The 14,073-nt window shown below is 46.0% G+C and overlaps 1 protein-coding gene across 9 annotated transcripts in view; it reads right to left on the bottom strand.

Moving 5' to 3' along the window:
* Positions 1-14,073, bottom strand: part of CADPS (calcium dependent secretion activator) — a 225,979-nt gene that overhangs the window by 21,032 nt on the left and 190,874 nt on the right. For all 9 annotated transcript variants that reach the window (XM_075095783.1, XM_075095787.1, XM_075095784.1 and 6 more), the window contains 4 exons: positions 11,054-11,128; positions 9,905-9,988; positions 4,926-4,958; positions 1,708-1,815 (listed from right to left, as the gene is read on the bottom strand). In XM_075095783.1, the coding sequence (XP_074951884.1) occupies positions 1,708-1,815; positions 4,926-4,958; positions 9,905-9,988; positions 11,054-11,128 (300 nt within the window). The remainder of the gene's footprint in view (positions 1-1,707; positions 1,816-4,925; positions 4,959-9,904; positions 9,989-11,053; positions 11,129-14,073) is intronic.

Below are 14,073 nucleotides of genomic sequence, written 5' to 3'. Positions count from 1 at the left end.
GAGCAGGGAGAGAAAGAAAGGTTTTGCACTTTTTGCTTTCCACCAAGGTAGCTGCTCTTTTTTTTTTTCATGTCAACTGTTAATTTGTTTAAAATAGGGCTTGGGAAAACTAAGTACAAGCGGATATTAGCACCAATATTTGTGCTAATTACAGCCTTTTGAAAATTGGAAATAATGGCCCAAAGGGTACAAACACACCAACTGTGAATCATAGGGAAAGGATGAGGGAAAAGGCAGTGTGGGCATTGAAAAGAACAGTCCAGATGAGCTCTGGAAATTTAACTGCTCATGGAATAAATTTCAACACAAACGAGCAATGCACTCGCAGGCCCGCTGCAGATGGAAGCGACAGTCTTTTGTGTTATGTTTTGTTTTTTCTCCCCATGCCTGCTTGATGGGTGATTTGCGTCTGGTGCTCTGCGCTGCAAACTCTCCCCAGAGCGAGCACGCGCGGCGCCCGGAGGAGGCACTGCTGTGCTCCGTGCATGAATGAGGCATTCTCAGTGGATATGGGTCATGCTAGTAGATGTACACAGTAAGATTATTTGACTCTAATTCATGCCACTTGATATAATGTGATAAAACATTTGACATGAGAGATAAGTTCCATTTTAATCCGATAAGGTATGGGGGAAAGAAAGAGTGGGAATTGTAAAGGAAGAAGAGGTTTCTAAGGGACAGGTAATGCGCAGAAAGAGAGGTATTGAGTGAAGGAGCAAGTTGCTTGGGGAAAAAAGCAGCTTTCCCTGCACACTGAGGAAGCAAACGAGCGAGTAAAGAAAGCGAGGAAGGTTGTTAGAGTTCCAGAGCCGGGAGACTGAGAAATGGCACTGCTGAGAGATGAAAGGAAGGAAAGTAGGAACAGAAGCTGCTTCAAACAGAAATCGATATATGGACAAATACCCTAAAGGAGACTGAAACACTAATGCTACAGGCTGGCCATCAACAGAAAACCTTCGCTATAGAACAGCTACAAGGACAGAAAGGCTATAACACAACAAGAGCAACAGAAACAGAGATATTGGTTAACATGCATCCAAATCCAAAACAAACGGGCATCACAGGTCACTGTTCTCTTACAGTCCAATGAATTTATCTTGTGCAACAAAAAAATAGCTCTGAACATCTGGGTCAGTTCCTACCATGCCATCCTCATCAAGAAGACCACGTCTCAACTTTACCTTTGGTGTCAGACACCACAACATGGTCCTCCTGAAATATGAAAGTAGATTCCTGATCAGCTCTTTTTTGGTTAGCTTTTAAAATTAAAATTTAGTACACTTAATCCACTGTCAGTTTTGGGGTGTTTGTCAAAGAAGCACACTGCAAAATGTGCAGAAGAGATGGCCCTTAGCAAGCGCATCTGCCAAAAACCCGGCTCAAATTTTAACAGTGAGAACAATGACCAAGGTGTTCTGTTACAGAGAGATTTTCCACAAGCTTAAACATAGTAAAGGGCTCTCTTAGAAGATGCTGTTCCCTTAAAATCCACGCACAGACAGACCAAGACACAGTAGACTAGAGTAGAGGTTTAAAGCAGGCAGAGAGCAGATACGAGCCTTAGTCAGAAAGAAAGGAAAGATTTATTTATTTTTTAAAGCTATAACCAATAAATTTTCTCAAAATGTGACTTATCCTCCTGTCTTATTTTGTCACATTTTGGGTCTCTCCTGCTTGGTGTCCAAGCAGGAGAAGGCATTTACTTACATCAAATAACCTTTCTATATACATCTCCTCATTGACCTTATCACGCAGGACATCCTGAGAGTGGCGGACAAATGTCACATAGGCATCAGCAACATCCATCCCCGGCTTCTGCATGGGGGAGAGAAGAAGAGAGAGAGAGACACACATGAATAGTGGTGCAGGGGGCAGCTCCTCTGTGTAGCCTCATCGCTGCTTTTCCTTCTCCTCCATCTCCTGCTGGCCTCCTGCAGTTCGCCCTCTCCTTACCTGACAGACACCGAGTCCCACTGAGTTGCCCAGCAAAATACTGTATGCAGCACAAAATCATGCAAAGACATTTGCTCTTTCTCTTCTTTTGGCTAAAGCGAAGCTGGTCAGAGGAATAAAGCTCCTCCTCAACATACCGATGCTGGGAAGTTCTCTTGCTACTTTTGGTGCTGTTGACCTAGCGAGTGAACCAGCAAGCCAGCGTGGAGATTTGTTGTTTTCTTGGGTCATCTTCTCTGTGCAAACCCTCTGGTTTCTGAAGGTAGAAAGCTAACAGCCAGAGCTTGGCTCTTGGTTCTTCTTTTACGGTGTGAGGATGTGTGCAGTAAGCAGCTGGCATTGCAGGAGGCATGCCAAAATCGCCTTTTTTTTCCTGTTTAGACCCCTGACTTTAGTCACATTTAGTGCTGCTCTTAAGAATAAATTGGCTAAATGGTAAGTCAGGGAATATGTGTCTACATGAACGTTTAAACTGCTGCTAAACTGCAGGAAGCCTCCCTGTGCTGTCACATCTCTACATCTCTCTGCAGAATTTAACTGATTTTAAACAGCAACCCGCAAGCACGCAAGATTTTGGGATAACAGCATTTCTTTAAAGACAATGGGAACTGAGGCAGGTGGAAGGCAAAAACACTTAAAAAAAAATCCTGTTTGAGTTCACATTGCTTGATATATTGGAATCAAACTTACCTCAAAGGAAACCCATTAAAATACTGTAACATGAGTCATTACAAGACCTGCCACAAAATCTTAAATTTCCATGGCACATTGTAAGTTTGTTAATAACTAGTGTCATTAGTTTCCATTACTGTGATTTACCTCAGATCACAGAGTATCGTTTCTCTGCAAGATACGATTGTCAGCCGCTGTAAATTGAAGTTAGTTAACACATCTGTGTAATTTCCAGGGTGAAAATGAGGACAGTTTGGAAAGCAGTAGGAAGGGAGTTTTTTAATACAAAGCAAACAATTATCAAGCAAAGGGCCAGTGCTTGGCCCTTGGGAAGCCAGTAACATTTCTTAACACCTACTGCAACAATGACAAGGTATTAATTTGAAAAACAATGAGGACAACACAAATGTGGCAGTAGTCAAGTGTTACACTTTCAAGCAATTTTCAGCACGCCGATCATGCCCATTTCAAGGTGGCATTAAACGGATTGGTTTGTGCCCAGACAAGGGCAACGGTGTTTGGGGAATTACATTTAACCAATGGTTTTCTGTTTTCTGTTCAACACCAGGATTTCCCCTCTGTCCTTTAAAAGAGGAGCCTCTAACAAAATGGGTTTTCCTTTCTCCTTCCCCCAGAAAGGCAGTGGCTCACGGACCATGGGGTGGCCTCCCGCAAAGGTCTGGGAGCTGTGTAGGGCTGGTGGTTGATTTCATCAAAAATTTTGGGGCTGCCAAGGAAGCCGTTGTAACGTGGCTTCATTTCCAGGGATAGGTGGGGAAACAACCAAAATAATAACCTAGATGAATGATTTCTGCTCTATTTTATGCAAGAACGAGAGTATCCAACTGGCTCCAAGGATGGGAGCAGACGCTGCTCCTCCCGCACGGCCACAACGCTGAGGACCTCCCAAGGGTCTGCCAGGTACAGCAAGAAAATAGTTTTGGAAAAGCTTAAAAGAGTTATATAGCGTTTTACTGAGGTTGCTTCCCCAGAGATCCTTTACTTTCCAGAACATAGAGACCTCAGAGAAGGCCATGCTCTGCCCTAAAATTTACTTTAAAAACCTGTTCTGTGCTCAAATTCCTGATGACTAAATATTTAAGATGCACTTGAACAACTAGGAGTTTCAGCTGAAGGATCTCCATGTTTTCTACACATTCGAGCTCCATGGGGCTAGAAATGAATTCCAAGTATCTCATTCTAATGCTCCTAATATCTTGTTTCTATTACTCCAAGACAACAGGATGCCAACCTCTGCTTTGGGATATTTTAAACCAAGGAAGATCTCTTACTGTTTAAGAGTTTGTCTTCCTCATGCTGGGCTAAAGATATGGCAACGTGGTAGGAGAGGTTTCTTTTGGGCTAAAGGGATGGAAACACTGAAGGCAGTTGATGTGGTCCAAGATTTCTGATAAATTTATCGTTGTCATGTGACAGCATGCAGAGCAACTGCATCCGCATGGAATGCACATGTATACATTATACATACAGGTCATCAAACACTGCCCAGTCTAACTGGATGCAGGAGCTGGTGTGGTGTATTAAGATCTACTCTTTTTTCATTTGTAATTGCTAGGATCTTTCTGCCTGTAAATGTTACACTAACCCCTTATTCCAGCCAACATTCATATACTACACTTAAACTCAATTTACATGTAAATTTCTGGCAAGTTAAGTGCTCTGTCTAAGAATGTTAAGGGCTCTTTTCCTTATGAATCAAGGTCTAATTAGGGGAGACGATGTACAGTTTTCCTATACCAATTACAGAAAAATGGAAAAAATTATTTTCATTAACAATTTCCCAAACACATGTTGCTAGCTCATCACCATTCCCCCAAAGTAATAAAAAAGTCATTTTCCAAAAGAGTAAAATAAACCAACAATTAGAAGAACAAAAATAAAATAGATTAGCTAATGTGTTAGATGTGTGTTGGCTCAGTTCTAACATGTCTGGACCTTTTTGTTTGGAAATTATACTGTATTTGTACAAGTCCAAATGAAGAATTAACAGAATGCACTGCTCCCATTTTTTTTTAAATGTGATTCAAGCCAATTGCATAAATATGGTACCTTTTTGACACCATCTGCAAATTATTGCCTAAACAGCCTCGTAGGTCTCCATAAGAGGGTAACTGCTCATTATTAACTCCATGGAGATATTCTTTCCAGTTCAAATGTTAGAAGTGTGAAGGCCCATGGTTCAATCTTGGCTGTTAATGCATAACGTGGGTTTCTACACATGCCATAAACCAAAGCACGATGCAAATTACTATGACAGAAGTTGTTTAAATTGTGCTTACGGGTACATCCACGTATTTGGAAGCAGCCTTCACCTGTAAAAGGAACAAGAAGAGAGTTTACACCATCAGTACGTTTTCAGGTCTTTGCTTTTTCTTTAAACACCTGTAAGGACTCCTCCAGCCAAGAGTTGGGACAACACAATGCTGAGTGGGGGAAAAAGGGTGATAAAAGCTATGTTTCCTCTCTAAAAGAATAGGCCAGGGCGGTATTTTTGTTGTTGTTGTTTTGAAGAGGTAACTTTACTGCTGCTAAAGCTCTAATAGCAACAGATGATAGTGTGGGAGTTATGCTGCTCCCTCATCTACTTCAGCAAGCGGGGGAAGATGGGGTTCATAAGTAGACATTGTTATTTTCTTCGGAGGCCTTGTTCTCTACCCGATGCCATGTGTCTACGAAGGCAGCACGTGTCTCTCTGTCGGGACCCGCCTTCCAGGGACCGTGGGAGGTCCCCAGCAGCGGAGGCACAACGGCATGGTGGGGCTGGCAGGCACCTGCACCAGGGTGGCCACCAGAAAGCACCCAGAGGACCCTAACTTTGGCCCCTGCCCATAGTCCTGCATGCAGTGTGCTTTCTCCAGCTTTGCATGCTGCAGCCTGGGACATTATTTTCCCCTTTTTTTGCTGGCCCTGAGGCGGCAGGAACTCACAGACCACACTGGTGCGGCATGCCCACGCCATGCCACAGAGAAGTGCCCCAAAGCTTTCTGCTTCCCAGACTACAACAGCTACTTTAGAGTTTCCTATGATTTTCCCCTCCTTTTAAAAGATGTTATCTGAGGGAGGGTATCAGAGAGAGGATGCTGCACTCTGCGGTGTCCTCACAAGCTGGTGGGTGCTGCAAGACCCCAAATTTACTTTGTCTCTGGTTTGCCATACAGCAGGGTGCACATTGCCTGGCACAGGAGGTGGGGTGGCCCCCAGTGACAGGGCCAACTTTTCCAACTGAGCAGTGCCCAGCTGGCCAGAGAGACCTTTTTCCCACTGTAGCATAAGGCACTGTGTCTAGAAAGAGTATGGCTGGGATTTTCCACAACGCTTCTGCTTTTAATTAGGGTAAGCGTTGCCGGCCATCTTTGTTTGGGTGTAAAAGCTCACCTGCTTTTAAATATTTCTAAAGCTACCATTAAAACAGCCTAAATATAACACGCACACAGTTGCATCTTGGGATGAATAAATTATGTGTCCCGAATGAGAGAATGAATGTATGTGTGAGACAGAATGTGAGAGTGGGTGGAAGCACTCATATGGTGTGTGTGGGGGGTGCATAATTAAGCACAATGAGGCGATACAAAAGACCAGACTGGTGGTAATTGCCGAGGTGAATGCTGCAAGTATTGGCAGCGCCCGGGCTGCCAAGCCGGCGGGCAGGAACAGAGGGAAGGGCAGGAGGAGGGTGCCGAGTGCCTGCTGCCCCGATGCGACTCAGGGTCTGCCTTTCTGAGGGGACGGATAGGGATGGGGCACGTCCCAGCACACAAGTTTACAAAGGAGGTAGCAAAATCAGTGCCAAGCCCTTGCTCCCAGCGAAGAGCAAACACTAATCTCTCCTCCAGGTATTTCCGTTCCCAGCTGGCTGTCTGGACATCTCACTCTTTCAATGCATTTATCCTCACAACTTTCTTGGGAGGTAGCGAAGCACCATCCCTTGCTCCTGCCGAATGGGATGGGAGGAACCCCAGCCTCCACGCATGAAGGCAGCTGGAGCCCGGCCAACGGCTGCGGCTCCGCAGGAGCAGGCAGTCATGGCACAACCCATGCCGGAGTGGAGCAGCCGCAGGCAGGGCTACCCAAGCTAGCTCCAAGGGAGCTCTTTTTCTGAACAGCATAGCTAAACAACCAGGAGGAAAGCTCAGAAAATGATGCGTCTCAACAGCCTGCAGAATTGAAGCCGGGGTCTGTGCTCAGAGCTGCACCGTGCCATGCACCTGCATCTTCAGCTATCACACAGGGCATGAAGTAATGCAGCGGCACCCCTGGAAACCTGCAATCTGAGCGTGGATTTAGCACTCTTAGGTCCAGCTTAGCACCACCATTTCAAGCTGCCTCCTTCCCCAAAGCTAAGAGGCGACAAGAATAACTCAGTAGGCTTCCTGCGATCTCCCCCCTCCACCCACAAAAAAACTGAGCTTCTTCTCCTGCCCACTCCCCTTTAATCAGAATAATTACTTGTTTTTCTTTAAACTCAGATTTGGCTACATTTAGTGAAATTTCCAAACTGCCGGATGTTGTGTGATTTTTGCTAGGCTGCCGTTTTTCACAAAGTATGTGACTTTGCCATGAAACGTCTCAGTTTACCATACAAATTTTGCGCAGAACAAAAATAAGATCTTTTACTTCTGTCTCCCTTGGGTAATAGGCAGTCTTTAGTTTTAATTACCGTAGGTGTAACTCTCCGCCCACAGAGGCCATCCAGATTAAAGGGAATTTTAGCAGCTGTCGTTCCTGTGACTCAGTGGATATGCACATGCAGACGCCCAGCCAGGGCCTGGGCTGCTGCTGCTGAGATGCACTTAAATGTAGCAACAAACAGAAAAAAAAAAAAGTCTGGCCAAATTTAGAAGGGTATTTTCCTCCCAAAGTGCTCTGCAAGGAGAAGTGGCTAGTAGAGAATTTATTAGGACAACAGATGCGTTAATTTTATCTTGAATTTCGAGGCAAGAATTGGAAATGAGGATATCCTACTAGGTGATAAAACTGTCTGTCACAAGACCCCCGATTACATGTCACTTGCAGAGCGCCTGGAAAACACGCGATGAAAGAAGTCGGTGGAAGGGGGTGGGAGACTAATGCTTTCTAGAGCTCAGCGGCTTGGACCACCACACTTTGTTGTATTTGTTCAGACAGGGAAAACGTGGGAGGTGGTGCAAGCATGCTGTAACAAGAGAGAGTTTCTCTATTTATCATTGCAAAGACTAAACACAGCAAATCCCATTACTACTGCAGGGAAGGGAGACTTTCTAAGCCCAGTGCCGAAGGGGTCAGGGCTGTTCCTCAGCCACCTTTTTTGGCTGGTGCTGCCCAGTGGCGCCCAGTAAAGAAGTGGGCCAAAGCAAGAAACATCACTTGCCCAGAAAGGAGCAAACCTGCTCCTCCACAGTGCGCCCAGCCTCCTTGCTGGGGGCGAGGGCTCAGCACCTTCCTAGGGACGTGCACACACCACGCACGGTAACTATTTGGGTGCACAGCCCGTCCTGGCTGGAAACTCAGGAAACCAAAACTGTGGAGCTGGGCTCAAAGGCCGCGGGGCCATCGAAGTGGGACAGACCGTTTTGCTGCTGCTGGGGCAGTTAATTGTCAAGAAGCGTCTAAGGAGCAGCAGGGCGAGGATGCTTGACCCTCATGCACCTACGTGCTGCCTCCTCATGGGCACCCAGAGCCCAAGCGTGGCCAGGGGTTCGCTCAGCAATTGAAGGGAGCACCACTCAGCAGCGTAAACAGTAGGATGTGGTGGCAGCAGTGCAGCGTCAACCACGGAACAGCTTGGACTCGCGGAGCAGGAAGGGCTGCACATTACGCTGTCTACCCGGGCTGATGCTGGTACTTCCGATGCCTGAAAAGCTGCCGCCTCCACATACTCTGCTGCTGGCAGGCGAGCGTCTCCTAACCCTCAGCAGCACTGGAATGAGAGAAGGTATCCACCCCAAGCCATCCCCTGCATCCCCGCGAGCAGGGCGAGCACAGCCACAGGTCTGTAACCATGCAGGGGTTATCCTGGGAGAAGAGCTGCACTGCGGGGCAGTGAGGGGGAGACCCTCCCTTCCCTTTCTTCTCCGAAGAACAAAGTGCCTCCAGCACACCTGAAAAGTTGTGACACTTAGTTTGAACCCCATGGCAGTTTAGATAAGCTGCCAGACTGTGCATGCACACAGCTGCCTGTGAGCAATTTCTTGCCTCAGCTGGTGAGCCTTCCTACATGCACTCTTACCATCCTCATTTCCAAAGAGATCCTACAAAACTGCCTCAAACTCAGCAAAAAGGGCCCAAGAGTAGCAAACAACAGAAAATTACAAGTATAGAAGACAACTCCTGAAAGATATTTTGGAAAGCCTTCCCAGTTTGCAGAGCAGTGCCTTCTGCCTCCTGCCCAGTCCCTGTGAACAATTGAGCGCAGGACAGGCTGTGCCTGCGGGCAGCAGGGCTGGTGGGTGAAAATGTTAACGCAACTTTCCAAGCAAGCCCAGACACACGCATTTGGGTGCACACCTGCCTGGGAGCTGAGCTAAGGGAAGCCACACTTGCAAACAGATGCTCTTGTAAACTTTCTGGCATGCATTTTCAGAAGACCTTTGAAAATCGTTTGCTATGTGCTTGTCCTAAGAAGCTGTCACAACACTTTTCTGGAATACAGCTCAGATTGTTAAACCCTTGTGGATACTGAGGCATTTGCATGGATATTTTTCTTGTCCTGTACTTTTCTAGGAAATATGTAATGGAATGAGCTGTGGATTGGTTCTGCAACGTTAGGGAGAAATGTGCCATGACAGGCACCTTGTGCTACATAACCTCATGGCATTTTCCCTACCTTGTTCTCTTCTAGAAACATGAAGGCACTCTTTAGATCTCCCTTATTTTGTTTTTTACTTCTTAAGATGGTCACTGTTATGGCCAGAAGAATGAAAGGAACACACCTGTCATGCAACATGGCAATGAAGCAACTTCTTTAGTTAGGGAAATTGCATGTACAGTGCAATGATTTTTTTTTCATCTTCATATGCAACCTCAACAGAATAAACCCCACCAGCCTGAGTGATGACTAGAGATAGGTTTACACCGTGCTACAATAAGATGGTTTACGCATCCTGGGTGTTTATGTACTGTATATCTGCACACAGGTTGTGTATTGATGTGGGGGATTACAGTGTTCAAACATCACAGAATGGCAGAACTATTATGCAACTGATCTAGTCCTGGGAGAGCAGGAGATCACAACTCGGGGGAAAAAAAAAGAAGAAGAAAGGAAAACATTGTCTGTACTTACAGTAAAAGACAGGAAAGAAGAAAACAAAGTTCCTTCATCGTATCTAGACAGTTTGGCCAAGACTCCTTCCAAAATGGTGACAAACTACGAAGACAAAAAATACTGCAATTATTTTTAATAATTGAACAAGGGTGTAAAAATCAGCATCACCTTCAAAGAAATCAGTGGAGTTCTCAGCATTGCCAAAGGAACGGACAACCCGCCCGCGAGCACAGCGGGCCAGGGACCGGGGGGAAAGCAAGCAAGCCTTTTGGGTGCTATGTCTCGCTGGGTGGGAATCACCCCTCAGTGTCATGGGTGATGCTGGTGACAGGAGGCGGGTGCAGCACGCTGGGAAGCCAGCACAGCCTCTCTGGACAGGGAAGCTGGTGGTTCTTGCTCCCAGTACACAGTGTCAAGCAGGCAGCTAGCTGGGTATTCTTGCAGAAGAATTGAACTGGCATATGTTGGCAGATTATGTTTAAAGGTCTCCACTGTATAATAGGGATGACTTGTTCTCAGAAAGTTTGAAACTAGAGGAAAACACACCCCACCATCTTTCTCCCTACGTACCAATTCCCCTCTGTGTTAGCACAGCACACCAGACCTACACAACAACCCAAGGGAAATGCTGGCAGCTGAGCTAGAGGAGCCACCTCTGATGAAAAACAATTTCCAAACAATTAAACCTGACATTTTGGAATGTATTTCCCACTACTGTCACCTCTAAATTAATTTCTTAGAAGAGCATATGGTGATCTTGCACAAGATGAGTTATTTTGTCCACACAACCTTATGCGTAGGAGTGGTGACCACCTCTGCATGCCACCCCAACGTCTACACAGCAGCATTTAGCAGTGCCACCCCCTGACTGCAGCTACCCTCAGTGCTGTGGGGTGATGCTGACCACGGGGTGTTACCCCATCAACATAACACCCATTCTTTAAAACCACTTCTGGCCCAGTATGGCAATCCTACTAGCAGTGTATTACATCTCACGCAGTTCCTAATCATCACAGAGTCACCATGAAAGGACTGGGAGATATATGATCTTGCCTGTGAGAAACAAGAAGCCAATTCAACATCTTAATGTGTCACATTTTAATGGAAATGCACATATTAAAAACGCAATGTTAACAGTGAATCACTTCACCTGAAGCCGAAGGTTACCTTTGCCACTAGGAGTGTTATCATTTCTTTGACGGTTTCCTCAATTAGTTCATCTATTTTTGAATGGTACTGGTGCTAAAGAAAAATAAAAGCAGAGGGGGAGGAAAATATTAGCATTGATCACAGGCAAGAGCTCGATGGTTGTCAGCCTCTTCCCATGGTAAACCACATTATGCAGTAGTATTAAACCAAAGAATTATGCAGCTTATTACCCTGTACTCCGCTATAGTGGCCAGTGATTACTTACACTTATAGGAGAGACCTTGAATGCAGGAGAATCTCACATCAGTTTGCAAAGCATGGGCAAACCCTGCCCTCTTCTGTGTGCCTGCAGCTCCGGTAGCCACACGCACAGGTTGGAGGGGAGGCTTTGCCATGCCCGAGAGCACCAGCAACCCCCGCTCCTAGAGACCCTGAAGTCCTTTTGCTTCAGTTCTGTGGGCATTATCCTGTTCATTTTTCACACAGATCACACCTGACAATGAGATACGCCAGCCGCCCGAGGGAAATGGGCAGCCCTTGCCTAGGGCACCGCAAACCACGCAGCCCTTGGAAGGGGAGTGGGGAGGATTTGCTGCACCAGGGGAGTCTACAGGGGGTTGAACCACGGGAGGACATGCTGTGCACTTCCCATCTACTGCAGCAAAGCATGTGAACGCATGTTACGCACTGGGTTCAGCAGGCACATGGTTCAAATTAAGTACTCATGTAAACGCTTTTCAGTGACTATAAGATAGATTTTAAATCCCCAACAAACCAAGATGAGCCTTTTTGTCCCATGCAAAAGCCAGCGGGCAGCGCAGCCCCGAGCCCTGGTGTTAGCAGATCCCACGGCACGAGCTCAGAACCAGCTGACCAACGCCAGTGCCTGCAGCATCAGTGTTTCTGAGTCTTCAACCCAATTTCTGCACATGCCAAACCTTGCTGAGCTTGGGAGCTCTGATGCAATCAGCTGCAATATGGCTAGAATAGGTACTAAAATACAGTCTTCTACTAATTTAGAAAAGACCTGTTTCCAATACAAGATTTAATTAGTGAAAACATACAGTATATTCTTATTTTCAATGGACTGAGAAAATACTGATTATGACTGCTTTCCAACACAAAACATTTGATTTTTCAGTCAAACATTTCAAGCACTGGTGCTAGTCACTATATTCATTACCACTTGGCATTAATATTGTTTTAAAATGTTAACATCAAATCACATTGAAAGAGACAAATCTGCTTTAAATACTAATCAGACTTTGGGAAGGAAGACTGCGAGGGCTTTACAAATGCTAGATGTTGGTCTCAGTTTCTGATCGGTAGTCTCTGAACTGCTCTACAGTTCAGGGATCTTTTTCTATGACAGTAACATATTAATACAGGAATTTGGAAAAAAGAAAATAAAAGTAGGACACACTTACCCACTCTTTAGCAAACTTTTCAGATGATTGGGGACAGAAATAAAGAGGAAAGTGCAAAAGACAGGAAAAAGAACATAGGAAGATAAACAATAAATAAACCAAAATCTTTAAAAAAAACCAGGGACATATGAGAACAGCAGCATCATGCACAGAAACAATAAGCAATGGGAAATGAAACATGATCAAAACCTCCTTTCACTGAAATATCAGAGATCCCTACCTGTAATAATCGCAGGCAGTAAAACAGGGGGAAGGGCTGGGATTTTACTTAACTGCTGACAGTCTCTTATGGTTTTATTTTGCTCTGAAGAGGAAGGCTGTCGACAGGCAGGGTTCAGCGTCGGGGCAGCTGTGTACCCTTCACCAGGATGCACCCGAAGGGCGAGCCCTGCTGCAGGGCAGGGCAGGCAGGGCAGGGGTGCGTGGTGCAGCACACCGTGGCCGAAGACCTGGCTGGGGCCACTCAGAGCCTCACCCATGCAGGAGGACAGGCTGGCACTGCCACGCCACAGGCTGCGACCTGCTGGGCCCACTCAGAGGAAAAAATATATGCCAACAAGCAACATTTGCATTTGCAGTTCCCATGTCCTGCTTTGGAGATCAAGACATATATGAGTCCCTTATAGGGATCATAGTAATGATCAATCTGTTTAGTGCAGAGTTAGCCCTTATCAGGTCCCAGGATTGACCTTGCCGTTCTCAGCACAGCTGGAGATGTCGCTGTGGATAACGGGGGCCTGCAACAGCTGGGTACGGGTAGGAGCTGCTGATGTCCTTGGCGTACACAGCCAGGACCTCCTAAGGGAGATGAAGAAGGGATTATGCATATATTGCGGGTGTCTTCCCCATGATGTTTTCCTTCTGCTGCTGCATTTTCTGTGTGAGTGGAAGACCTCACAACCAAGGGTTTAGCTCACTGCTTTCATGAGTTTTAACTCAAAAATGGCTAGCTACGTGCAAAACTATACACCAACCAATGCATTTTCAATTAAAAGCTTGTTTAAAAAGTGAATAAGAGCCCTGATGGAATAAAATCACAGCTCTGGGAGCAGGAGAGGACCCTGTGCATCCACCAAGGTGATGTTGGTAGGACTCTGACTGCTTGTTCCCATTGCAGTCACAATCCCTAAGGCAGACTCAGACCTGGTGCCAGGCCAGCGACTGCGCAGAATAGGGCCCATGAGGCTGTGGGTCCTGCCCCCAGCAGCTGCAGCGATGCACACCCAGCACAGCCCGTGCTGCAGCCCCAGCTCCACCTTGGGAAGATGAGCCCGGCCAGGAAGGGGTCGGAGAAGGTGGCAGTTTGGAAAATGACTGCCTGGTGCTGCTTTCACAGACGCCTGGCTTGTAAACCAGCGTTTCCAACAGCTCCTTCTACATTTCTTATGAAAATGCCTAAGGTTAAAGATTGCATAACTGGTTTGCTTTACTCAGCGTAGCCCCCACTTTCGATCGAGTTCATCCCAGCTTTCTATTAGCTCAATTATTACAATCCATAATCAGTGCACTACAATGATTCAACTTGACTTTATGTGATGAGTATCTTGCCTTGTCATGTAACAGATTGTGTGTATGTTGTATTTCTCTAAGGACCATCTGACCTTAGATATT

Source organism: Phalacrocorax aristotelis, chromosome 6 (genome assembly GCF_949628215.1).
Source record: "Phalacrocorax aristotelis chromosome 6, bGulAri2.1, whole genome shotgun sequence".
In the NCBI taxonomy this organism is placed as follows: domain Eukaryota; kingdom Metazoa; phylum Chordata; class Aves; order Suliformes; family Phalacrocoracidae; genus Phalacrocorax; species Phalacrocorax aristotelis.
The sequence above is the reverse complement of the archived record's forward strand: the minus strand, read 5'-3'. Positions and strand labels throughout refer to the sequence as shown.